The 26,412-nt window shown below is 35.5% G+C and overlaps 3 protein-coding genes across 3 annotated transcripts; all 3 read left to right on the top strand.

Annotated features, from left to right (window-relative positions):
- The first annotated feature begins 6,790 nt into the window (after positions 1 to 6,790).
- Positions 6,791 to 10,976, top strand: LOC115438710 (immunoglobulin kappa light chain-like). Its single transcript, XM_030162489.1, has 5 exons — positions 6,791 to 6,848; positions 6,947 to 7,609; positions 10,454 to 10,582; positions 10,670 to 10,713; positions 10,804 to 10,976. The coding sequence occupies exons 1-5, from the start codon at positions 6,791 to 6,793 to the stop codon at positions 10,921 to 10,923; spliced, it is 1,014 nt and encodes a 337-aa protein (XP_030018349.1). The 3' UTR covers positions 10,924 to 10,976.
- A 3,648-nt stretch (positions 10,977 to 14,624) lies between these two features.
- LOC115438882 (immunoglobulin kappa light chain-like) lies at positions 14,625 to 16,403 on the top strand. Its single transcript, XM_030162758.1, has 5 exons — positions 14,625 to 14,714; positions 14,807 to 15,514; positions 15,628 to 15,750; positions 15,838 to 15,881; positions 15,996 to 16,403. The coding sequence occupies exons 1-5, from the start codon at positions 14,648 to 14,650 to the stop codon at positions 16,113 to 16,115; spliced, it is 1,062 nt and encodes a 353-aa protein (XP_030018618.1). The 5' UTR covers positions 14,625 to 14,647; the 3' UTR covers positions 16,116 to 16,403.
- Positions 16,404 to 22,062: 5,659 nt separating this feature from the next.
- LOC115438883 (immunoglobulin kappa light chain-like) lies at positions 22,063 to 26,412 on the top strand. Its single transcript, XM_030162759.1, has 5 exons — positions 22,063 to 22,121; positions 22,224 to 22,925; positions 25,695 to 25,820; positions 25,908 to 25,951; positions 26,076 to 26,412. Exons 1-5 carry the CDS (start codon positions 22,064 to 22,066, stop codon positions 26,193 to 26,195), a joined length of 1,050 nt encoding a protein of 349 aa, XP_030018619.1. The 5' UTR covers position 22,063; the 3' UTR covers positions 26,196 to 26,412.

Here is a 26,412-nt window from a genome sequence, read left to right as displayed (position 1 = left end):
TTAGGATTCCATTCTAGGCCGGCCTAGAATAGAATTCCATTCTGGGCCTGCCCGCTTCAAAATCGGGACAGATTCCGTTTTGGGCCTCGACATATATAAAATATATATATATATATATATATATATATATATATATATATATGTGTGTTCAGTTATACTAACAATGGTATTGCCAAAACATACAAAGTATTGGAACAGAGTTTTCAGTAATGTTCTGTTTTTTCCCTTTACATTAAAACCAGTAAACAGCTATAACAGCTGATAGCATAGTGATCAACATTTCATGCTGTGCTGGTAAAGACACACACACACACACACACACACACACACACACACACAAGTGATCATTCTGGACATTAATAACCCATTGCAACTCCAACAGCCCGCCCACAGGCCCAACGCCCTTAACACTTAATTCATTTTGTAATCAACACTGAGTTTGAGTAACCACATGTTATACATCATTGGAAAGGTTTTAATAATGCATACCATTTCATCATTCAAGCATAGCAGCAGGATCAATAAGCATTTGTTTTCAGACCAGCCACAAACAAACAAACAAACAAACAAACAAATGCAACTCACCAATGAGGCCTCAGTCCTATAACTCCATCAAAGAAAGGTCCAGTAAATCTGCTCCAGTGAAATAATTCATCCACACAGAGTATTTCATCCATAAAGTCTACTGCGTTTCGCATCACGTGTGTATTATTTTCCACTTATGCTAAAGAAAATGGGAGTTAGCCAGCAGCCATGTGGTACTAGTCACCTGCAAACATAAGAACTTCTTTTCTTTTGATTGACACCTCATTTGACCAACTGGTGAACACTATTCCATGTTTCCAACTTCCAAAACCAATAAGAGCCATTATCAGAAAAACTCCCTCCCTCTATTCATCTAGCCAATTGCAGTTGATTTTTTCTTTCTTTTTATTGGCCATTGAATAGTCTGACATGCCGAAAAGAACAACAGGTGATTTGTGGGGGCTGGTGTTTATTTTCACACCTGGCACTCGTGTAAAGTGAAGTGAGGAGTGACTGAATTATATTATATTATATTATATTATATTATATTATATTATTACCTCCACCAAGGAGGTTATGTTTTTGCCAGCGTTGGTTTGTCTGTCTGTCTGTCCATGTGCAAGATAAATCAAAATGTTATGGACGGATTTGGATGAAAATTTCAGGAAATGTTGATACTGGCACCAGGAACAAATGATTAAATTTTTGTGGTGATGGGGGGGGGGGGGGGGGGGGGGGGTACTGATCTACCTTGGCGGAGGTCTGCACTCTCCGATTATATTATATTATATTATCTTATCTTATCTTATATTATATTATATTATATTATATTATAAATATATAACACACTTTGTCATCTGTCTTACTCTATAAGTGTACCTGAACATGATTTAGTTGTAGTTAGGGTTTAGTTTGAGTTTAGTATTCATTCTGTTCTTCATGGCCTTTCTTTGTTGAGTTTTCTTGCAGTGGGTTAAGTGTGAATGTGAGTATGTGTTAGTCTGAGTGTTTCTGTCTTCCATTCTGCTTCACTGCAAGAGTTAGAACAGAAAACAATGGAAGAGTCTTTTACAGTTTTATAAAAGTTATGTTCTGATTTGTTTTCTTTGGATCAGAGGATTCAGACGCGGATCTGTTGATGAGCAAACAGGCCAGAAGATAACAGGAGGAAAGATCTTCTTCAGAGGAGCTCTTCACTGAGAGCTCAGGCAAAGGTCAGAGGTCAGGCAGAGGCCAGAGGTAAAGGGAGAGGAACAGGCTGCAGTAACAGTCAAGCTGGACTTTCAGCTGGTATAATGACAGACCTTTTACAAACACAATGTGTATTGTGTAGTTTACTGTGTGCACTTTCAACCACAGAATGTAGCATTTGTAAACAGTTTACTTTTTGTGTACCAAATGGCACACTTGGTAAGCAAGGTCACTTTGAAAAGAGCCCTAGACCATGTCTGTACTCTAAACGGTTCAGAAAAGGCTGTGATTTTTTTGGTAAGTCTTTTTTTGGGCATTTTAGGCAAAAATGGCAAGAATTTTGATAGCTGACTCTTAAATACCTGGGTGTCCATCTCAACATTAAACTGGACTGGTCAAACTGTTTTCAGGTCTGTAAATATCTGTACATATGAACATTTTTATTACCACTTTGTTAATATTTTAATTTGTGTATTCTTCATATTTCATTACTGTACTGTCACCCTTTCTGCTGAGACACTTGAATTTCCCCACTGTGGGATCAGTAAAGTCTTATCTTACCATATCTTACCATAATAGTACTGTGGTGTTACAGTTTGTTGTACATTTCATCATTTTCAATGACAACATACTACATGAGATACAGTAGAAAAAGGCCGAAACAGCGTTGTATTGCAGTTTTGTACCAAAAAGCAAATTAAAACTTATTTCAGATGCTGTTTCTTTCATGATGGTTTCACAATTAATGCAGTTCATTGTTAATAACACTCAACTACACTGATCATTGTTCTGTTTGCTGTGGAGTCAGACATGTGACATACTGTAAAGACTATTGAAAATAAATAGTAAAACATCAATACTCTGCACACAGGAAGACCTGCAGAGAAACTGTAACTGCCACCTGAGAAGGTGACAAACCCAAATGTTCATGAAAGTGAAACTGAACATTATAGGTGTCCGTTTGTGGTCACTCAACACGTTGAAACAGTGCACATTATTTTTTCTTTTCTTTTTTGGACAGAGTGTTATACTTTCTATCTTGTAAAAAATCAACAGTGTGGATGTGACACTGGACATGAACGTGCTCACACAGCTCATCTTCACTCAATAAGACAAATAAACCCCACAATGTTTTCTTTCTGTCCTTCGCCATAAAAGAGAACCCTTTCCCAAATGAGTTTGTGGACCATTTATAATTAATATTCTAGTCTACACAACACAGATCCTGAGATATAAGGATATTTTTTAGCTTCTATGTGGTCAGCAGTTGAAAGATCAGACCTCAGCACACTCCTGTCATGTCGACGTCTGAGACCCCGTCCTCACTTTGTCTTTGTGGTTCAAAACAGGAAGTCAGTGTTTCCATTCACAACAGCAACATCATGTAGCAAAATTGTCAATGATTATAGTGAATTATATAATGGAGTTACATCGAAATGCAAAAAACATTTACATAAAGCACATAAAATAAAATAAGAAAAGCATACACGCTAATAAACACTTTGTTCCTGTCAGACCCTTGTGCCAACAGAGAACAGTATATGTGCTGTTGGATAAACAATATACTTCTTACTGTTGTCAGCAATATTGTCAACTTGCAGCACGAATAGCGACTGGCATTAACAGTGGCAGCTCATCAATAGAGGGCACTGGAATACACCACCGCACCTGTCTACTTAAAACAATTTAGCAAAAACAAATATTTAAATAAATGAGCTATACATGATACAGCTTGTGACAACCATGTCTAATCTGCATTCAAGTGTAGTTTAAAAATGTTTTTGTTCCTTTAGTGAGCAGTTGTGATGTGTTTCCTGTTTGGGCTCTCCATTTACCATAACAGACTCTCATTATAAATGGTGTGTGTGCAGTAGATCCTCCTCCAATACAGGAAATAGGAGAGCTTAAGGGCGCAAAAATTCACACCCAAGCACCACCCATGGGAGTAAACGGCGCATCCCAAATAGAATCAAAACCATCCTCAGAAATGCAATGTCACACCTAAACCAGGGATGTCTTCGATTTCTCGGCTTGTGAGCTACTTGTAAAATGACCAAAATAATGGTCATTCATTCATTCATTCATTTTCTGAACCTGCTTTATCCTCACAAGGGTCACGGGGGTCGCTGCAGCCTATCCCAGCTACTTATGGGCAAAGGCGGGGTACACCCTGGACAAGTCACCAGTTCATTGCAGGGCTGACAAATAGAGACAAACAATCACCCTCACATTCACACCTATGGGCAATTTAGATTAACCAATTAACCTATCAGTGCATGTGTTTAGATGGTGGGAGGAAGCCGGAGTACCCGGAGAGAACCCACAAAGATAATGGAGAACATCCAAACACCACACTGAACCAAACTGATGTACATCCACTATATATTAATATACTAGTTCACTGACCCATAGGGAACCACGAGTTATATTAATACCAATATCAAGGGAATGAAGTTAATAAATGCGTCATTCCTGATTTTAACTTCATTTCCGATCAGGCAGTGTGGTACTGAGCTACGTGATTGGAAGGCTATTGTATTCAAAATGACTAATATCTCCCAAAATATTAGTCCTATCAACTTGCAGAGATATTTAATGTGGAGATGGGACTATTCCTCAACTGTAGGTACCAAATTGGGCAGTTCAAAACATCTCAATTTCTCAGAACTGTGCAGATACACACACAAACACACACACTCTGAGACCTTCCAGTATTATGATATAAATACTTCAGCAGAAAGCTCAGTAGGTAATACTAGTGGCTGTGATGTGGGAGACTGGGGTTTGAATCCTGGCAGGAGCTGTAACAATAGTCATTTAGTCCATCAGGTAACTATGGGCTATGTTCTTTAATGCCATGCAATCCACCCACACTACCTCCACCCCAGGTCTAAATGCATTGTCCATACTATCAGTGGAAAAGACACTTATAATAATAATGTCATGAAAAAATGTGCATGTTTGAAGGATAGACGGTGAAATTTGCATAATAAATATAAATGACTGAAAAGACATACGGTGTATTTTTGTTGTAATTTAACCCATAAAGACCCAAACATCCACCATCGACCAAAAGCATCTACTGATCTAAACTGCTGATCCACTAATTTTATCAATCCATGTCAACAATTGGTGTAAAATGCAGTTTGTCATCTTTTCACGGCCATCAGATATGACCCATTTGGACGTTCAGAGGCTCCGTAGTTACGATGGAAACACCATCATCTTCTAAAACATTGATTCACCAGTAAAAGCATGGAGTTGGATCAATGACTGGATGGATTCACTGGATTTATGTTAAGTTAATGATATATTTTACTGAACAAGTCACGTTTTCTTCAGTTTTTCTCTGTTGATACAGTAACCTTTGACTTTACTCTGAGCTTTTATGAACATCTACATGATCAGTCAATTATACATAGTAAAATAGATAATTTTCACTGGAAAATATATATATTCAGAGGATAATATCAAAACACTGATCAACAACAAATTTATTGTTTAAGTTTTTTGAGCTGATTTAGGATAATTTTGGTGTGCTGAATCCAACAATCACATTCATTTTACTCAATCAGGTCAACTTTCTGAACTATGCTACATATTGGCTTTTTAACATTTTTGCTTACATTTATGGGAATTTCACATCATATGATACAAAATTCTTTCATATTTCTTGCAATAAACGAGTTCTGAAGATTTTACTTTTGCCAATTTATGATTAATGTTTTTTTTTTTAATATTACAGGTGAATGAAATGGCTTCAACTAGAAGATCTTGCAAAAATAAGCCTGACGTATTCTGCTACATCTGCGGTGAATACACCTACGGTCCATGGACTCTGTAGACTCTGTAGAGAGCTTTAAGAAACACCTCAAAACCCTCCTGTTCTAAAAGGCTTTTTATATTATATGTGTGTAAATATGTATGCCTAATGCCAAGAGCTGCTGGACGAAATTTCGTTGTGCCTCGCATAATGACAATAAAGATTCTATTCTATTCTATTCTATTCTATTCTATTCTATTCTAGTCTCCCACCTGACCCAGGGCCACCACAAACTGATTACACTCTATGTATTCATCATAACGTACTCCATGTGTCATCCCCCCCCCCCCCCAGTCTCTCTATATCTCTATCGCTCTCTCTTTTCTCCTCCTTTACTCTCTCTCTCTCTCTTTAACCCCAACTGGTCAAGGCAGACAGCCATCCTTCAGGAGTCTGGGTCTGCTCGACGTTTCTCCCCGTTAAAGGGAAGTTTTTCCTCGCCACTGTCACCAATCACAAGTGTTTGCTCCTGAAGGATTCTGTTGGGTCTCTGTAAACTTAATTTGATTCTGATTTGAACTGATAAAGCACTTTGTGACTCTGTCTGTGAAAAGTGCTCTATAAATAAAATTTACTTACTTACTTACTTACCATTGTACCTAACAGGAATCCAGTTAGAAATGATTTTTTTTTTCTCTTAAAACCTATTTTGGGTGAGAACTATATAAAAAAATCAACTGATAAAGTCACAAAAATGTCATCAATTTTGTGAGAAGATCAAATTTTTCCAAATCAAATTAGCAAAATAACCTGACCTGATTGAGAAAAACAGATGTCATTTTTGGATTTAGTGGTGCAAAATGGTCCTAATTCAGTTGAAAAAACCTAGACAACTTGCAAAAAACGTTTTTTTTGTAACCCAGTGTAATAAATGGTGATAACCTATTAGGAAAGGTTAAAAAGAAAGAAAAATTCATTTGGAACTGCCACAAAAGTCAACCTGGGTCCTTATGGGTTAAATTAATATTTTGAAATAGTGGTGTATGTGCTTTGGTGTATCCTAGTGGTGATATGTGTTTATCATATTAGTGAATAGACACTGTTTGACCTCAAAACATATATCAGATTTAACTATGGCTTTTATTTCTGTAGCTCTTAATACTTGTTTTAAGTCACGGGGGAAATGAACATGTTCACTGTTTCCATAATAGGAGTGTCAGTGCCACCTCTAGTTAACCAATCATACGCAGTCTCTTGTCTAAGAGGCAAGAGCGTTTAGAGGTTGTCCACATTCAACAAGACATTTTGATCATGATGACACCTCTGAAGTTTGCTTTATTTCTGAACTGCCTGTTCTTTGGAAAAATAGGTAAGATTGATATTTATTTTTGTCTTAAAATATGCCTCTTACTAATATTGTATTGTGCACTGATATAATTGTAATTTCTTGTCTTTTTTTCTCTTTAGCTAAGGCACATAATCTTAATTTGGACATATCTTTACATCAAGACGGTGGTCATATATCAGCTAATGTTGGTGAAAATGTGACTTTGCGATGCTCCTATGAAGCTCATCTAACATCTATGTTCTACTGGTATAAACAAATTCTGGGACAGAAACCAAGACTCATCTCCACTTTGTATAAACATGGGGAAAATGGTGTTTTTAATGAAGAATTCAAAGACGATCCACGTTTCAGACTTGAAAGCAGCAGCGGTAAAAATCACTTGATGATCTCAGATTTACGGTCGTCAGACTCAGCCACCTATTACTGCACGGGTTCCAGCGCGTACGGATTTGACTTTTCAATGGGTGTTACTGTCCTTGTGCGGAGTTCAGACTTAACTCGTGAGGCTTTTGTCCGTCAGTCATCATCTGAAATTGGCTCTGGGACGCTGAAATGTACGGTTCACACTGGGTTCTATGATGGAGAACACAATTTTTACTGGTTCACAAAGTCTGGAGACCCTCACCCAGGAATCATCTACACTCAGGGAGGCAAGAATGAGCAGACACACACATGTCTCTACAACCTGCCTATACAGAGTGTGAATCATTCTAACACTGGGACCTACTGTGCGGTGGCATCATGTGGAAACATACTTTTTAAGAATGAGATGAAGTCCAAAGGTGAGTAAAGCTGTAATTTTAGAATCATGTAAGGCCAGGGGTGTCAAACTCATTTTAGTTCAGGGGCCACATTCAGCTAAATTTGAGCTGAAATGGGCCGAACCAGTAAAATAATAACATAATAATATATAAACAATGTCAAATCCAAAATTTTTCTATATGGTTAAGAGCGATAAAAAGTAAATTTACATTATGAAAAGGTTTACAGCTACAAACTATCCTTTCAAACAATGTGAATAACATGAACAAACTGAAAAAATAAGTGTAATTTTAACAATATTATGTCTCAGTTTATCATTTCCACATGTACATTATAGCGTACAGATCACGGTGAATCTACAAACACACAAAACATTTAGTAACAGACAGAATATTGTTAAAATTGTACCTGCTTCTCTTAAGACATTTCAGGTTGTTCATATTTGTTCAGGTTTTTTACATTTTTTGCAAAATTATGCTTTGTTTTAGTGGAAATACATGAAAAAATTTAGATTTACAAAGAGAAAAATTTAGAGTTGTCATTATTTATATGTTATTATGATAGTATTTTACTGATCTGACCCACTTGAGATTGAATTGGTCTGGATGTGGAACCTGAACTAAAAGGATTGTTAATATCTTCAGTGTAATTTTTGCATTTCACAAATTCACCCCAAGGGCCGGACTGGACCCTTTGGCAGGCCGGATTTGGCCCCCGGGCCTCATGTTTGACACCTGTGTGCTAGGCGATACACCCAATAAAATATGCTGCTTAATATGTTCACCTTTAAAAGTGTCCACATGGTGCTGTATATCCTCAGCTGTTATGGATGTGGTTCCACTAGAGCACAGGTGTCAAACATATGGCCCGTGGACCAAAGAGTCCAATCTGGCCCATGGATGAATTTGTAAAAAGCAAAATTACACTGGAGATATTAAACATTTTAGTTCAGGGGTCACATATAGACCAATATGATCTCAAGTGGGTCAGACTAGTAAACTAATAATCAAAAAATAATGACAACTCTAATTTTTTTCCTTTGTTTTAGTGTAAAAAAAAGCACAATTTTATGAAACGTCTATGAAACTGTGTCTTAAAAACAGGACATGGGGGCTAAAAATTCAAACCAGATGTAGACTAATGAAATGAAGCAAGTTTGGAAGCACTTTGGGTCTGTTTTAAAAATAAATACTTACTGAGATAAAAGAGAAACTATTTTTCAGATGAAACGCATTTTTATGTTATTTTACATTATATTTAATACAAAAATCTGTATGTAACAGGGTCAAAAGGACACGAAAATTACACGCTACAATTTTTTTTAATATCTCTTTGTTCTCTCACAGGTACATTTTGGGAATTGACCAAATTATTCAAGGCAGAGTGTTTAAAAAAAATGACTGCTGTTGCAAAATCATTCGCGATTTATATGTTTTTAACTGGGCAGGTTCTGCATGTAACATGAGTGGACACGATGAGTTACATACAAAACCTGGAATGAGATTCATGAAAAACCTGCATGTCAGGATTAGAAAAACCACTAGGATCATCAAATTTAACACAGTGTCTTTATTTATAGCGGTATGTAAGACCATTTCAAGCCACGTTTTCCAGATCAAATGCACTGACACCTAGGTAGTATTTCCTATCCTGATTTCAGTCCTATTTTTGGTGCCAATATTTGATTAAAAATTCATTAATTTTTGGATGGCTCAGACCAAGAGTATAATGTTTTTTTGCGTTTATCTGAGGTCATCATCAGGTACATCCTGGGGGGAAATATGCATAAATTTCTCTTTTATTATTGGGTCTAAAAAGCCGGTAAAGTGCCAGGTACCAAAATGAACCCAGTTTCATAGAAGCATCTATTTACAAACTATCCTTTCACAAAAAATTGAATAACCTGAACAAATATGAACAAGATGAAATGTCTTAAGAGAAGTAAGTGTAATCTGACCAATATTCTGTCTGTTACTAAATGTTTTGTGTATCTGTAGATCCACTGTGGTCTGTAAGCTGTAATGTACATGTGTAAATGAGAAGCCGAGGTATAATACTATTAAAACTGCAATTTTTTTATCAAGACATTTCAGGTTGTTTATATTATTCACATTTTTAAGGAAGCTTAGTAGACATAAACATTTTCATAATGTAGATTTACTTTTTCACTATAATTATTTTATTGGTTGGGTCCACTTCAGATCATAATGGACTGTATGTGACCCCTGAACTAAAATGAATTTGACACCCCTGCACTAGAGAATCAAGATTTTGTTTAGTTTTGTTACATATTTATCTATTTAAGTCCTGCTTTACTGCATTTTGTTTTATCATTTCATTATGTATGGCAATATTCTGCATGTTTCCTCCACAAAGAAAACTTACCGTATCATTTCGTGGAACCAAACAAACCCTACTGTAATCATTTGAAGCATTCAATAATAGATTAAGATGTTTTATATCCTTCTGAGACCCAGCAATGCATTTTTGTCCTCTGTAGCGGACACATTTTTGACAGTTTTACTTAAAAAATGCTGACCATTGCAAAGGACATTCCATCAAAAAATTAATGAAAATAATTTTAAAACTGTATCTGGAAAAAAAAAACCTGTTGCATAATGCAGTTTCCAATCTAGACAATTTATTAATGTAAAAAAGCTAAAACTTTATTTTTCCTGGGTCTCAGGAGGATATGTACTCCTCACAGTATAATGAGCTACACACCTAAGTGAAAGAAAAACAAAAGAAAAGCGAATTAATAATTTATTATGGAACTGCCAGAATCTAGAAACAATATCATGATAACAATGTGTGCTGCTACTGTCTTGCATTATTGTAAATACTAAATGTCTGGATCTCTACAGGTGACGTGGACTCCCCTCAGTTTCTTGTGTATTTTTTGAGTGGAGCTTTGGCTTTCACCATCATCCTGACTGTGTTTCTGGCTTTCTCAATTCACAAGATGAACAAGCGAAACAGCTGCCAGTCTTCCGGTAACTGGGCCTGATTTTGTATCTGATGGACAGTATTCATAAAACATGACTTTTGGATAAATGATACGTTTTTGTATTTCACAACAGTGTCTCAAACCAGACGTTTGGCTCCGTCGACAGCAAATACAGAGGTGAGTATCCGTGGAAATACAATTAAAACCTGTTCATACAATTTGATGTTCTTCAGTACAATCAGTGCTGTGTATATGTGTGATTACCAGGGCGATCGAAATGAAGACGACCTCCATTACGCTGCCTTAAGTACGCCACATGTCCAACCGTCACGGAGACAGTGGGTCACTGCCTCGGAACATTGTGTGTATTCTAGTGTACGACAGTAGAACATGGAATGGCATCACAACTTTAAGTGTGATGAGTGATTTTAGAATTAGAATTTCTTAATTATATTTGGTGATATGACTCAAATTTATACATGATGAGCCTGAGCACGAGGAGTACGACGACATATTAGGGCCACATAAAAAAATCATTATTTAATGAGAATAAAGTCATTATATTTGGAGAATAAACTCATTATTTAATGAGAATAAAGTTGTACTTTAAAAAAAAAACAAACATTATTTAACAAGAATAAAGTTGTACTTTTATGAGATTAAAGTCGTAATATTTTGAAGATTCGACAGAGTTTCCAGTTTTACAGTGAAGGCAACAAGCAAAGCAGCAATGTGTTGATGAGGGGATAGGCTCAGTATTTGGCCTTTTTGCGTAAACCCCAAATGAAAGTAACTTCACAAAATGTTCCAAGTTCTACATTATTTGATGAGTGGTTACGACTTTATTCTCATTATATTATGACTTTATTCTCGTTAAATAATGACTTTATTCTTGAAATGTAACGACTTTGTTCTCGTTAAATAATGACTTTATTCTCGAAATGTAACGATTTTATTCTCGTTAAATAACGACTTTATTCTCATTAAATAATGACTTTATTCTCGTTTAATAATGACTTTATTCTCGAAATATAACGACTTTATTCTCGTTAAATAATGAGTTTTTTAAAACTATGACTTCATTCTCGTTTAATAATGACTTTGTTCTCAAAATATAACGACTTTATTCTCGAAGTTACAAGCGTTTTTTATTTTCTTATGTGGCCCAAATACGCCGTTGTAGGAGGAGGGCTGAGCAGGGTGAGTGACATCCAGACCTAGCCTGGCCAGCCATCCGTTTTTCTCAATGAGAAAAAAAAGTCTGGAATTGCGGGGCTTGAATCCAAATATGAAGGCGGGACTAACAGATGCTGAGTAAACCAATCACAGATAAGACAGACGTGACGCTTTTGTCAGAGAAATATAACCCTATAACGCCAAACATATCATATTTGATACATGAGTTTTGAAGCCCTCTACATGATCAGTGTGATATTTTTTTTTCATGAAAAACCTGATGTATACAATTAGATACATGCAATACACAGATAATCCACCAGGGGGAGGAATTCATTCACCAGAGCTAATCAAGACCCCCAAAAGGACGAGAACGGAGCAGCCGTCAGCAAAAACAAAATGATCATTATTCAGATACAACATGAAACATGGTAGTGGGTTGTGAAATAACTTGGAGAAGAGGCTCCGTGCATAATATGAACCAACTGGAAGAAAACCACCTGAGCCATCAGCTTCACCAGGCTGGTATTAACCCTTTATTGAGCAAGTGACTATTTTTGGTCATTTCCACACACAATACAAAACAGTGGCAGCAACAGTTACAGTGAGGACAGTGAGTCAACAATCTCAGGTCCGATGTGGTCTACAGGGTCTGTAAGGTCCACCTCTGCATGAACAGTGAGTGTACCTGCTTTGTTAGGTACCATGAAGTAATGGTACTAATGTAAGGAATGATGTTCAAAGGGAGAATGTGGATGTGGACAGGTGTCTGGATCAGCACTTATGATGGTCTAATGTTATAAAAGTGATGTTCTAATGTTCGAAAATACATGTTCCTTTCATGTTACATGTGTTTTTCTTGTATTTTTTTATATACATGTCTTGGATTTTTTTTTTTTTTTACACTTATGGGCAAAGCTGTCCTGTCCTTGATTTTCTACATGACAATGACAACTTTTGAAAAATTTCACAAAAGTAATAAAGTCCTGCATTTACGTCTCATACCTGTGGTGTTATTGTATTGGTTTAGTGTGTGAATACTAAAAAGACTACAGTATGACTACAGTCGGGGTCTGATGAGGTCATAGGCGCCTGGTGCTGCTGGGAGTTTACCTGTTGTTCTTGCGCTACATGTGGAGTCTCGGAAAATAAATACACTCGCGTTTACTACAGTTGGACTCACATTTATGTTATTCAGTAACACAACAAAGCTCAACCTTTAGCTGATGATTTTGGACTTAATTTTTTGTTAGACTTGTAGGTTCAGTTTTGTTAGTAAATCCCTTGTTTCTCATCATACCTCTGCATCTGAGACCTCCTTCTGCCACATTACCAATGTATGACATTAACAAGAGTTTTAATTCAATCTTTCTACACTATGCCCTGTGTATACAGTATATAAACTTCAAATCTCTATCATCATCAGATCAGAAAATCTTAATACATCATTAACTCAAGGCCTTAGCCCAGTGTTTTTCAACCATTGGGGTCGGGACCCCACATGGGGTCGCCTGGAATTCAAATGGGGTCGCCTGACATTTCTAGTAATTGATTAAAAAAAAAAAAAAAAAAAAACTTATTGATAAAAAAATATATGGTGAGTTGACTTAGACAATCCAAATCCATAAAAGATATGACAAACTGTGAAGCTGAAACTGAAGCACTGTGGTACTGTTTATCTTTCAAATGTTCATTGTGGTCGGTTTCAGATGCTGCAGCTCTTTCATAATTCATAGTTTGTGTTATTGTTTGTTCAGTATTAATTGTCAGCCTTGTAAATCCAAGCTGGACTGACTGTACATATCCTGACCAAGGAAAATAAAATTCTCACTTTGTGCAGTAATCTACACCTGGCTTTTCTGCCTCTGTCCATAATAATATACATTATATAGACTAAATGTTGTCTAAAATTAATGTTTATTTGCAACATAGTATAGCAAACTATTACATGATCAGAAACAAATTAATTTTAGCGCAAAAAAAAAAGTCTCTGTTTTTAATGTCTGGGGTCATCAGAAATTTTCTGATGTTAAAATGGGGTCATAAGTCAAAAAAGGTTGGGAACCACTGGCTTAACCCATAAAGACCCAAACCTCCACCTTTAACCAAACCATCTACTGATCTAAACTGTTTAATACCTACTGATCCATTAATTCTATCAATACATATAAATAACTGGTGTAAAATACAGTTATTGATCTTTTCATGGTCACCAAATATGACCTATTTGGACATTCAGAGGCTCCGTAGTTACCATGGAAACACCATAATTTTCTACAACATTGATTCACCAGTAAAATCAATTGAGTTGGATCAATGACAGTGAATGGACACATTGGATTTACAATCAATTTATTATATCTTTCCTGCAAAACTCATTTTTTTCTCATTTTTTTCTGTTTTGATAAAATAATCATTGAATAAACTGAGTTTTCATGAATATCTAAATCAAATATAAAAAAATAATATAGGGAAACACGTGATTTACAGTGAAAAATGCAAAATATAGAGGATAATATTATAATGAATAGTGATAGATCACTTAAGAAAGGTTAAATAGAGAGAAAAGTCCATCTGGGAGCTACCGCAAAAGTAGCACTGGGTCTTTATGGGTTAAAAAAGACAATACAGAGAGGAAAGCTGACAAACCCCAAGATGACAGAAAATGTTCTTGCACTATGTTCCAAGACGCTAGACTTTTATACGTGGTAGCCTATGTGTGATCCCTGATATCATATCTAGGAGATTATCTGCTCATTCTACCAACACAGAGTAAATGCTGACCTTAATTATTTGGTGAAAATGCGCTGCATGAAATACAGACATGGGGAAATGGGCTGGTGGGAGGAGCCTGTGGTTTTAAACACAGATACAGATACACTTGATGTATTTGTAAAAGACAACTGAAGCAGGAAGAAACAGCGAGGAGTAAAACATGTACATCACAATGACTCCTGCAGGTTTATTTTTCTACCTGACCTGTGTGGTGTTGGGGAAAACAGGTGAGTCGTGTTTTTATGACACCAGTTTTTATCTTCTAAACATGGTCACGTCTGAAGCGAATGCTCCAACTGTGTTTGCTTTTTCATTTCAGCTCAGGACGGTGATAATGAAGTGTCCTCCTTTGTTCATCAACAGGAGCGTTTTGTATCCGTTAAAGCCGGAGGCAGTGTGACTTTGAGATGTTTTTACAAAAGGGATGTTGGAATTCAGTTTTACTGGTATAAGAAAACTCCGGGACAGAAACCGAGGCTCATTTCTTCCTTCAATAAGTATAGTCCGAATATCCGTTTTTTCAGTGAATTCCAGAACAATCCACGTTTTACAGTGGATACAGAAAATCCTAAAAACCACTTGAGCATCTCAGATGTTCACATTTCAGACTCTGGTACCTACTATTGTGCAAGTAGCTCTTTATATAGGTTGGATTTTGGTGAAGGCACGACTGTCAGTGTAGAAGGTTCAGATGTGAACGTCCAAACTTTGGTCCATCAGTCATCGTCTGAGAGCGTCCATCCAGGAGACTCAGTGACTCTGAACTGTATGGTTCATACTGAGACCTGTGATGGAGAACACAATATTTACTGGTTCAAAAAGTCTGAAGACCCTCAACCAGGAATTATCTACACCCACAGAGGCACAAATGACCAGTGTGAGAGGAAGCCTGACACACAAACACACACCTGTGTCTACAACCTGCCCATACTGAAGGTGGATAATCCTCATGATGGGACCTACTACTGTGCCGTTGCCTCATGTGGACGAGTACTGTTGGGAAATGAGACCAAACTGGAGTTTAATGGTCTGTAATATTTTAGCAGAATCTATAATACTGGTTTTCTTTAGGTGAAATTTTAAACCGACATGAGAAAATGGCCAAAGTTCAACAATTTATCCTGTATTTTCGATTTACAGATGTAGATACTCTGGCCATGGTGTATTTGTTTTGTGGAGCTTTAGCGTTCACCACCATGCTCATTGGTTTTCTGACCTTCTCCATTTACAAGCTTAACATGAGAAACAACTGCAAATGCACAGGTAACTTCTCCAGTTTGTATCTTACAGCTTGAATCTAATAACATCGGCTTCAAAACTAATAAATCCTTTGTGTTTTCTTGTTACTAGAGTCTCCAGCAAGATATCCAGCTCCTTCCACCGCAAACAAAAAGGTGAAATTCACTATTTTTAACAATTTTAAGAATCATTTTCAGCAATTCTAATTGTTTTTTTGTGTTTCTGACAAAAAAAATCATATTGTAATCTGCTGCTACTGTTGTCATCAGGGGTATCAAGATGCAAGGAATGTCTATTGCGCTGCCTCGAGTGTTAACTTGGTCAACAGGTCAAGAAATCGGAGTGACAACACCTGGACTGAGTGTGTGTACTTTAATGTTCAGATGTAGAGATGTTTCATTTGTACTTTGCTTTGTTGCAAGAAAAGAAACTTCTAGTTTATTGGTAGAAATGTATGTATGGTCAAATATGAATCAATGCTGTAATCTTTTCCTTTGCCCATATGTAACTTGTTTTAAGACTGTTGGTGACTAGACCACTTGGACCTTGATAGGAGTAGGACTTAGATTAGTTTTAGGTTAGGGGAATTAACATTATTATTAATATTAATATTATTTTATTTTGTGTATGTGAGTGTGTGTGAGTGAGACTGTGGATCAATGTGCTTATCATGTAAACCTGTACTGTGTGAGACTGTGGATGCTTGGCGGGGGGGGGGGGGGGGGGGGTATTTTTGGGTTTGTCTTACTGTAAAATGTGTTGCATTATTGCTACATGTGGTATTTATTCTTTGTGTCTGGGCCCCTCTCTAAAGCTCTTCAGCTTCCCAGGGTGTCCCATTTCACAGAATGGAAATGCAAAATGTAATGTTCTTATACTTGGATTTTTTTAATATATATGTGAATAAACCGAAAAATGAATGAATGAATTATATTTTGTGTGTGTGTATTTGTAGTATTGATAATTTCTTGCCTGCTACTTTTAATATACTTGCACAGAGCAACTGTAACACACAAAAATTTCCCTAGGATTAATAAAGTATTGTGATTCTGATTTTTCCTGTATTGCAAAAATTGTAAAAAATAAATAAATAAAAATAAATAAATAAATAAAAATAAAAATTAATGTGAATCTATGTTGTAAATTGTCCCATTTTAAAGCTTTCACTACACTTACATCACACACAGTTCAGCGGTCTGGTAGCAGAAGGATCATATATATGGAGCTGTTTAGCCAATAAGAACTAAATCCTTGTAATTAACTCATGAAGACCCAAACTTCCACTAGTGACCAAAACCATCTACTGATCTAAACTGTTTAATACATGTTGATCCACTAATCCTATTAATATATGTAAATAATTGTTGTAAAATGCAGTTTGTCATCTTCTCATGGTCATCAGATATGACCCATTTGGACGTTCAGGGGCGCCATAGTTACCATGGAAACACTATCATCTTCTACAACATTGATTCACCAGTAAAACCCACGGAGTTGGATCAATGACACACTGGGTTTATGTTCAGTTAATGATAGATTTGACTGAAAAAGTCAGTTTTTCTTCAGTTTTTTTCTGTTTTGCTACAATAACCTTTGAATTAACTCTGAGTTTTTGTGAATGTCTAAGTCAAATAAAAGACATAAAATATAGGAAAATACATGATTTACAGTAAAAAAAAAAAAAAAAAAGAAAAAAAAAAGAAAAATATAGAGGAAAACAATAATAAATGGTGCTAAATCACTTGAGAAATGTTAAATACAGAGAAAATTCTCATCTTGGAACTGACACAAAAGTAGCATTGGGTCTTTATGGGTTAACGTTTACACAGGAAGTCCTGCACAGCAACCACAATAAGCTGAAGACACATTTCCTTGAAACAATACAGGTCCTAGTTTGTGGTTAGTCATTAAACTAAAAACAAATAACACTTTAATAAGCTCACAACGTATACGCTGTAGTATATATCGTGAAATGTTGTTCACCACAGTGTATGAAGTGTAATAAACCTCAGATTGTGCATTTTACTGACACCTCACCAAAGAAGAAAGACCATCACTACATGACTTTGCAGACAGTGTTCTTTAATCGTATAACATTGTATGAGCAAACCCAGACTCGTAAAGATCTGTTTTAGCTCTGTGGTTAGAGGTCAAAAGATTCCATCTGAAATACTCATGCTGTGGGGCTTTATAAGACCCTCTGCTATTTTTGTGTTTGAGGTTCAAAAACAGGAAGTCCATGCACTGTTTCTCATACGGCAGCCACTCAATAAACCTAACAAAGGTAAAGGTGGATTTTAAATGAAGTTAAACGCAATAAACACAGTGAGGCTTATTGGAAAAAAAAAAAAAAAAAAAAAAAAGGTTTGTATCAGATTCTTGTGCAAACAGACAAACATTACATAAACTGAACCAAGCACACATTCATACTGTTAGTAATTTGCAGCAATAATAGTGACTCACAAACAGTTATTATTAGTAGTAAATGGGTGCATCTATAAAACTGGGTACATTTTGGTATCTGGCACTTTACCAGCTTTTTAGGCCCAATAATAAACAGAAATGTAGACATATTTCCCCTAGGATATACCTAATGATGACCTCAAATAAATGCAAAAAAAAAAAAAAAAAAAAAAAAAAAAAAAAATATATATATATATATATATATATATATATATATATATATATATATATATATATATATATATATATATATATATACTCTTGCTCTGAGCCATCCCAAAATTAATGGATGTTTAATTAAATACTGGGGCCAAAAATAGGACCAAAATTAGGACAGGAAAAGCTACCTAGGTGTCAGAGCATTTGATCACTAAACCGTGGCTTGAAATAGTCTTATATACCGCTATAAATAAAGACATTGTGTTAAATTTGATGATCCTAGTGGTTTTTCTAATCCAGATATATAGGTTTTTCATGAATCTCAGTTTCATTCCAGGTTTTGTCTGTAAACCTTCGTGTCCACTTGCGTTACATGCAGAACCTGCCCAGTTAAACACATATAAATCGCGAATGATTTTGCAACAGCGGTCAGTTTTGTGAAACGCTCTGCCTTGCATAATTTGTTCAATTCCCAAAATGTACCTGTGAGAGAATAAAGAGATAATAAAATAAATAGTGGTGTGTAATTTTTGTGTCCTTTTGACCGTGTTACATGCAGACTTTCGTATTAAATATAATGTAAAATAATATAATAATGTGTTTTATCTGAAAAATAGTTTCTCTTTTCTCTCAGTAAGTATTTATTTTTAAAACAGACCCAAAGTGCTTCCAAACTTGCTTCATAACATTAGTCTACATCTGGTTTGAATTTTTACCCCCATGTCCTGTTTTTAGGGACCAGTTTCATAAAATTTTGCTTTTTTTTTTTACACTAAATCAAAGAGAAAAATTGGGAGTTGTCATTATTTTTAGATTAAATTGTTTACTGGTCTGACCTACTTGAGATCATATTGGTCTATATGTGACCCCTGAACTAAAATGTTTAATATCTCCAGTGTAATTTTGCATTTTACAAATTCATCCATGGGCCAGATTGGACTCTTTGGTGGGCCGGTTTTGGTCCACAGGCCACATGTTTGACACCTGTGCTCTAGTGGACCCACAACCATAACAGTTGAGGATAAAAATGTGTTTTATCTGAAAAATACTTTCTCTTTTATCTCTGTAAATATTTATTTTTAATATAGACCCAAAGTGCTTCCAAACTTACTTCATAACATTAGTCTACATCTGGTTTGAATTTTTACTCCCATGTTTTGTTTTTAGGGACCAGTTTCATAGAAGCACCCATATATAAAAACTGCAGCCTGAAAGTCGAAAAACCCCCAGAAACCATCAACTGCCATTTGTTCTCGTGATGGGACCTTCTACTGTCCTTGTTTATGTGGACTAGAAACAGGACGGAGCTGCAGGGTAAATAAAAGTTACATCTTATAGAGACTTTACACACACTGAGGAGTGCATTAAGTAGTATATTAGCAATATATTATAATAATACGTCACACTTATATAGCGCTTTTTTGGACACTCGAAGACACTTCGATATTAACCCTTTCATGCATAGTGGTCACTACAGTGGACATCTATTCTCCAGCTGTTCTCTTGTATATTCATGGGTGTTGTTGTTTTAATTCCATATCAGCCAACACAGTGGACACTTATGCACCATCCCATGCACTGTAATTCATACCATTACAGTAACTTTGCTGTTCTGGATAAACTTGATCTGCAGTAATATGTTTTAAATCAATTGATAACTTTCATTCAGTTTTTTTTTTTTTTGTTGCATATTATCTCCTTAAAGTTAGTAATAACTAGTATTAGTATGTGTTAAGATGTGAGAAAACATCGGATTAGCTGAATTAAAACGTTTTTATTTCCTAGTTTTCACATAGTGTATCACTTTCTGATGATCTTTGCATCAAAAATTAAACGCTTGGTGTTCGGCTGAGTGGAATTTTTTGTAATTCCAGGAAAAATAGGTTCATAAAAAATTTCAATCGCTTTGTTTTTTTTCATGCCTAAAGAGGAATAAAAATACTCCAGAAAAAAATCTTGACTAAGGTTCTTATAATTCATGCATGAAAGGGTTAATGATATTATAGTAACTATTTGCAGAGTGTGAACTGTATTAATTTGAAGTTATTTCATCATAGTCATATATTTGTGGTTATAAGGGTTATCTGCTTCTGTTACAGATGCCAAACAGCCAAGAAGATCTGTAAACATTATGTGTGAATTGTTTGTTTTTCACAGATTTGATGTTAAATTGTCTGTAATCCAGTTTGCAGCAGTGTTTCATTAAAAACAGTGGCAGATGGGGAAAGTGGAGCAGCTGAGAGTGATGTGGGCCCAGACTGATGCAAATTCACAGCAGAACTTTGACCAATAATGTCTCAGGGGTTGTAGCGCCGCATTATGTAATAACAGTGCAATATGTAATAATGTAATAATTTTTCACCTCATTATATAATAACACTGCATTTTGTAATAAAATTCTTAAACACATTTTATAATAAACTTTGCCACATTTTGTAAAAAAAAAAAAAAAAAATTACATATTGCAACAATTACTACAAAATGGGGCGGCTGTGGCTCAGGTGGTAGAGAGGGTCGTCCAATAACCGAAGGGTTGGCGGTTCAAATCCCGCTCTGTCCTAGTCAGTCCGTTGCGTCCTTGGGCAAGACACTTCACCCTCCTTGCCTCCAGTGCCACTCACACTGGTGTATGAATGTTTGGCGGTGGTCGGAGGGGCCGTAGACGCCAAAATGGCAGCCACGCTTCTGTCAGTCTGTCCCAGGGCAGCTGTGCCTACAAATGTAGTTTACCACCACCAGAGTGTGAATGTGAGAGCGAATGAATAATGGGTCAATAATGTAAAGCGCTTTGGGTGTCTAGAAAGGCGCTATATAAATCCAATCCATTATTATTATTATTAAAATGCAGGTGTAGCACTTTTTTCTTTTAAAGGAAATGCAATAATTTGGTGCATTATGTAATAAACCATCAAAACTGATGCCTTGACTGGGAAAATCATCATATCAGCAGAACAACAGTAAGCATTCCAGCTTAATTAGAATTCATTTGAAAAAAAACTAGTAGGATGTTTCATTGGTCAAACCTAAACCAAATGTAACTGTATTCATTATAATGGAGAATATGTTTGTTAATATATATTAAGAAACTTACTGGCGCACTGAAATTTGGAAGACAGATTATATATAAGTTATTACAAAATGCAGCTACATTTATTACAAAATGTGTTCAAGAATTTTATTACAAAATGTGGCGTTATTACATACTGAGGTGAAAAATTATTACATTATTACATATTGCACTATTATTACATAATGCGGCGCTACAGGGGTTAAAGGGTTAATCAACGGAAACAAACACTGTCATCTATCTCGGTGAAAGCTGAAAATGTACTCGTTTCTGCACTGAAGCAAAACCATACTTTTTCTCCCTAAAAACAGCCCATCAGTCTCAACCTTTTATAAATGATTCAAAATCCTGTATTTCTATTCACATCAAACTAAAAAGGTAGTTACTGTGTTCCATCCTTGCCTGTGCTCTGCAACTTCTTTCTGCCTCCAAAAGTTGAGTGTAACTATACATAGAGCATTAAAATGAGTGTTTTTTCTGTGATTTCAGTGATAAACTTGTCCCTCAGATGTGTCTCAGCACATAAACCATAAGGAACTGTAGTAGGCAGTGAACATGTGACTACTGTTTAGCCAATCAAATGCAGTCTTTTATCTGAAGAGTGAAACATGAACCAAGAAAGTGCTCATTCAACACTCTGATCTCAACATGATGGCATCTGCTAAGTTAGTTGCCTATCTGACATGTCTGCTTTTGGGGGAAATGGGTAAGTTTTTTTGTAGAAATTTTAAAACATACTTGGTGACTTTTCTTATAGTGTTGCGCTGTCTTTGATAATGTAATCTGTGTTTTTTATATTCTATTTCAGCTCTGATGACAAATCTGAATCATTCTGCAAGTGCACATCAAGGAAGTAGTTTGAAAATAGCTGATGTTGGGGAGAGCGTAACTTTACCATGTTTATATGAAAGTGATGCTGCAACATATTACTGGTACAAACAAAAACTGGGTCAGAAACCAAGGCTCATGTCCATCACCTACAGGTACAATAAAAACACCACTTTTCAAGGTGAATTCAGGAATAATCGACGCTTCACAGTGGACGGTGAAGAAACAAATAACTTGAAGATTTCAGATTTACAACTTTCTGACTCCGCTACCTACTACTGCGCAAGAAGTTACTCATTTGTCTTTGAATTTTTGTCGAGCTTTACTGTCGCTGTAAAGGCTTCAGACGTCAGTGGTGAAGCTTTGGTCCGTCAGTCTGAATCTGAGAACGTCCATCCAGGAGACTCTGTGACTCTGAACTGTACTGTTCATACTGGGACCTGTGATGGAGAACACAGTGTTTACTGGTTCAAAAAGTCGGAAGACCCTCAACCAGGAGTTATCTACACCCATGGAGGCACAAATGACCAGTGTGTGAGGAAAAACGACACACAGACACACACCTGCGTCTACAACCTGCCCATACAGAGCTTGGACCGTGCTGATGCTGGAACCTACTACTGTGCTGTTGCATCATGTGGACGAGTACTGTTCGGAAATGGAACCAAACTGGAGTTTAATGGTCTGTAACATTAACACAGATATTGCATTTATTTAGTATTTTATCCACATTTATTAATATATTATCCTCTGTATTTTGCATTTTTTCAGTGAAAAGCAAGTATTTTGCAACAGTTACTTTACTGGTTATGTACATTTTCATAAAAGCTCAGAGTAAATTCAAAGGCTAGTGTTAAAATAGAGAAAACTGACAAAAATGGGACTTTTTTTGGTGAAATATATTACTAACTGAGCATTAAAACAAGCATCTACAACCACACTGCAAAAAAGGACTGTACATTAATACTGATTAGTGATTTAGTGATTTATTCTGAACATGCAATGAAAATTAACATATATGCACTTGCAAAACATACATAATAATACAAATATCAAGAATCATAACAATTTTAGACAGAAGAAGAGCACAATAATTCCATTTACATGCCTGAAAAGGGGTGGGAAGAAGTACAATTTATTTAATCCCACCCCCTCTACCTACAATATTATTAATAATATATGTCCCTCTTCCTTTTACATTAATCTTCTATATTTATATATCTGTTGACACACACACAAACACACATACACACACACTCATTCATCCATATACACATACACACATACAAATACACATATAATATTTTATCAATGCCCTTCTTAGTTGTGCTAGCGAATAAATAATGACAGTAATAATAATAAAAAAAATAAATAAGAACTAACTCAAGGAAGGAAATATATACATAAACAACAGTGAACATATGGTGACAATTAATAACCCTTCTCCCTATATCTTGTGAAAAACATATTCTTATAAGTGTTTTTGAATTGTTTTACATTTGAAATTTCCTTGTGCTCCTCCCTCAATTTATTCCACACTTTAACACCACACACAGATATGCTAAAACTTTTCCTAGTAGTGCACACCCTCTGAATAAATAAGAAAATAAGAAAGTTAAACTCATTATTGGGTTAAAATGTCTTGTTTTGAGTAAAATTAAGCGCAGCGCAGTAAGAAAATTGCACTTGTCAAGTTTTCTTAAAATAAGAAAATATTATCTAAGGATTATAGGATGCTAAAATTCTTATTTTAGAATATACTGAATATACTAGTTTCAAGTCTTCATAGCGAGATTTTTTTAAATCTATGTTAAATAGATATTAGTGCGTTGACTCATGGGGATCCATGTGTTCTAGATGTGGCAGTTTTTATGCTGTTATGTATTCGCATTTGTCCAGCAGTCACCGCCAAAGCGTTCTGGGCATAGCAACGTGACTGTAAGGCTGTTGTGTTCCAAATTTACTAATATCTCCCAAAATACTGGTCCTATCAACTTGCTGTTTTCATTAGTCTGTTCCTTGACCAAAAATACATCAGTGTGACAAACTGCAGCAGTAAACTCTTTCCAGATTTTATGTGAATCCCCAGACACACACACACACACTCACATACAGAGGCCACTTTGCTTTTATAATCCCGATTGTCTTATGAAGATGTAATGACTCAATAGATATGTGTTGGCAAAACTGCAAAAACTATCTTGAGGGCAAACAGTTACTGTGTCTGCCATACTCATCCACCGACAAATTAGCTTGTTTTGTTATAAATATTGCTTAAAATTGGTTGTAATATCTAAGTGAAGTAGTTCAAGATGAAAATTCTTATAGAAGGTCAAATAATCTTAACACGATTAAGTCTCAATAGGTAAATAAACCTAAAAAATTATCTTTCAAGACAAATATTCCAAATTCAAGTCAGTTTATCTAAGTCAGATATTCCTGTTTTTTTGCGGTGTACTGTTATTTAGTGAATCAATGTTGCAGATGATGATGTTTATTCACTGCCGGGCCTCTGAGCGTCCAAGAAAGACAGATGTGGTGCAGATGAAAAGCTGAGAAACGGTATTTTTCCTGAATTATTTGTACTAATAGAATAAGTGGTTCAGACGTTACTAAACACACTGTAAAAATCAAAATCTTACCGGAAGTATTTTTCTCATTTCAAGTCAAAATATCTCATCACAGTTAAAATAAGACATAATCACCTAAAGAGTAACTTTTCAGTGAGATATAAGAGATTATTTTTAGACAATAGATCTTGAAAATCTTATTTCAACAAATCCTACCGAGATAATTTTCACTTGGTCCATTAGCAGATTTTTTTTTTTTTGCTTAATTCAAGATTTTGTTGCTTAATTCAAGTGAAAAATCTGATGGAACTAGTGAAAATTAACTTGGTAGGATTTCTCGAAATAAGATTTTCAAGATCTATTGTCTAAAAGTGAATTCTTATATCTCACTGAAAAGTTACTCTTAAGGAGATTATGTCTTATTTTACGTGTGATGAGATATTTTGGCTAGAAATGAGAAAAATACACTTGGTAAGATTTGGATTTTTTCCAGTGTAGTAGATCTTTATACATCGGCCAGCTACTGTTTAGGTCTTTGAGGGTTACATGAAGGTAAAAAGAATTGTTAAATAAATGGAAGTATCTGAAGATGTGGTTGAAAGTTAAAAAAATTTGTCACTGAGCACCTCGAATCTCTTTTAAAGACGCTTGCTTTTAATACAAGTGTGTGATTTCTCTTTGTTTTATCTTCTGGTTGTGTTTTAGATGCTATTTATCCTATTATTGTGTATCTGTTTCTGTCAGTTTTAGTATATTTTGTATTTTTTCCTTCTTTTACCAGTTTTAGCATATCTTTTATTTGTATCTAAACTTGGATACTTGTTTTAAATGTCCTATAGAAACAAACTCAACCATAACTTTGCTGACTTTCTGATTTGCAGATGAAGTGCACACTCTAGTCTTGGTGTTCTTCTTAAGTGGAGCTTTGGCGATCACCACCACCCTGGTTGTTTCATTGGCTGTTTCAGTTTACAAGCTGAACAAGAGAAACAGCTGCGAATGTACAGGTAAGTGATGCTGTTTGTGTCTAATGGACCAAATCTACTGAATGTGGCTATAAACTGTTTTTTTTTTTATTTTTTATTCAATACCAGAGTGTCAAGTAAGATATTCAACTCCCTCTGCAACAAACAGAGAGGTGAGATTCACTCTATTTATTTACCATTACACTACTTCTGTTACCACCATCACTACTACTGCGATAATAATAATTTACTTTTTAAAACCATGTTGTGATTTACTATCATATATCATGTTACCAGGGTTACCAAGACGATCTCCATTATGCAGCTTTAAGTGTCAACTCAGCCAACGCATCAAGAAGGCAGAGGAAAAACTACGAGGCCGAGTGTGTTTATTCTGGTGTCAGACAGTCAGACTAGTTTCCCTCTGTTAATAAAGGATTTAAAGCTTAGATGTAAATAACGTTCAATATCTTTCATATGATCTGCAGTAATACAATAAAACTTGCTTTTGTAGAATTTGTTTCTGATGTTTTAAATATGTATATTTACATTTATCTGCATTTGTATGTACATTTTGTGTAATTAACCCATAAAGATACAGGGCTAAATTAATTTTTCTCTCTATTTCACCTTT

This window comes from Sphaeramia orbicularis, chromosome 18, assembly GCF_902148855.1.
Source record: "Sphaeramia orbicularis chromosome 18, fSphaOr1.1, whole genome shotgun sequence".
In the NCBI taxonomy this organism is placed as follows: domain Eukaryota; kingdom Metazoa; phylum Chordata; class Actinopteri; order Kurtiformes; family Apogonidae; genus Sphaeramia; species Sphaeramia orbicularis.
Note: the sequence above shows the minus strand (reverse complement) of the source record. Positions and strands in the feature narration are given on the sequence as shown.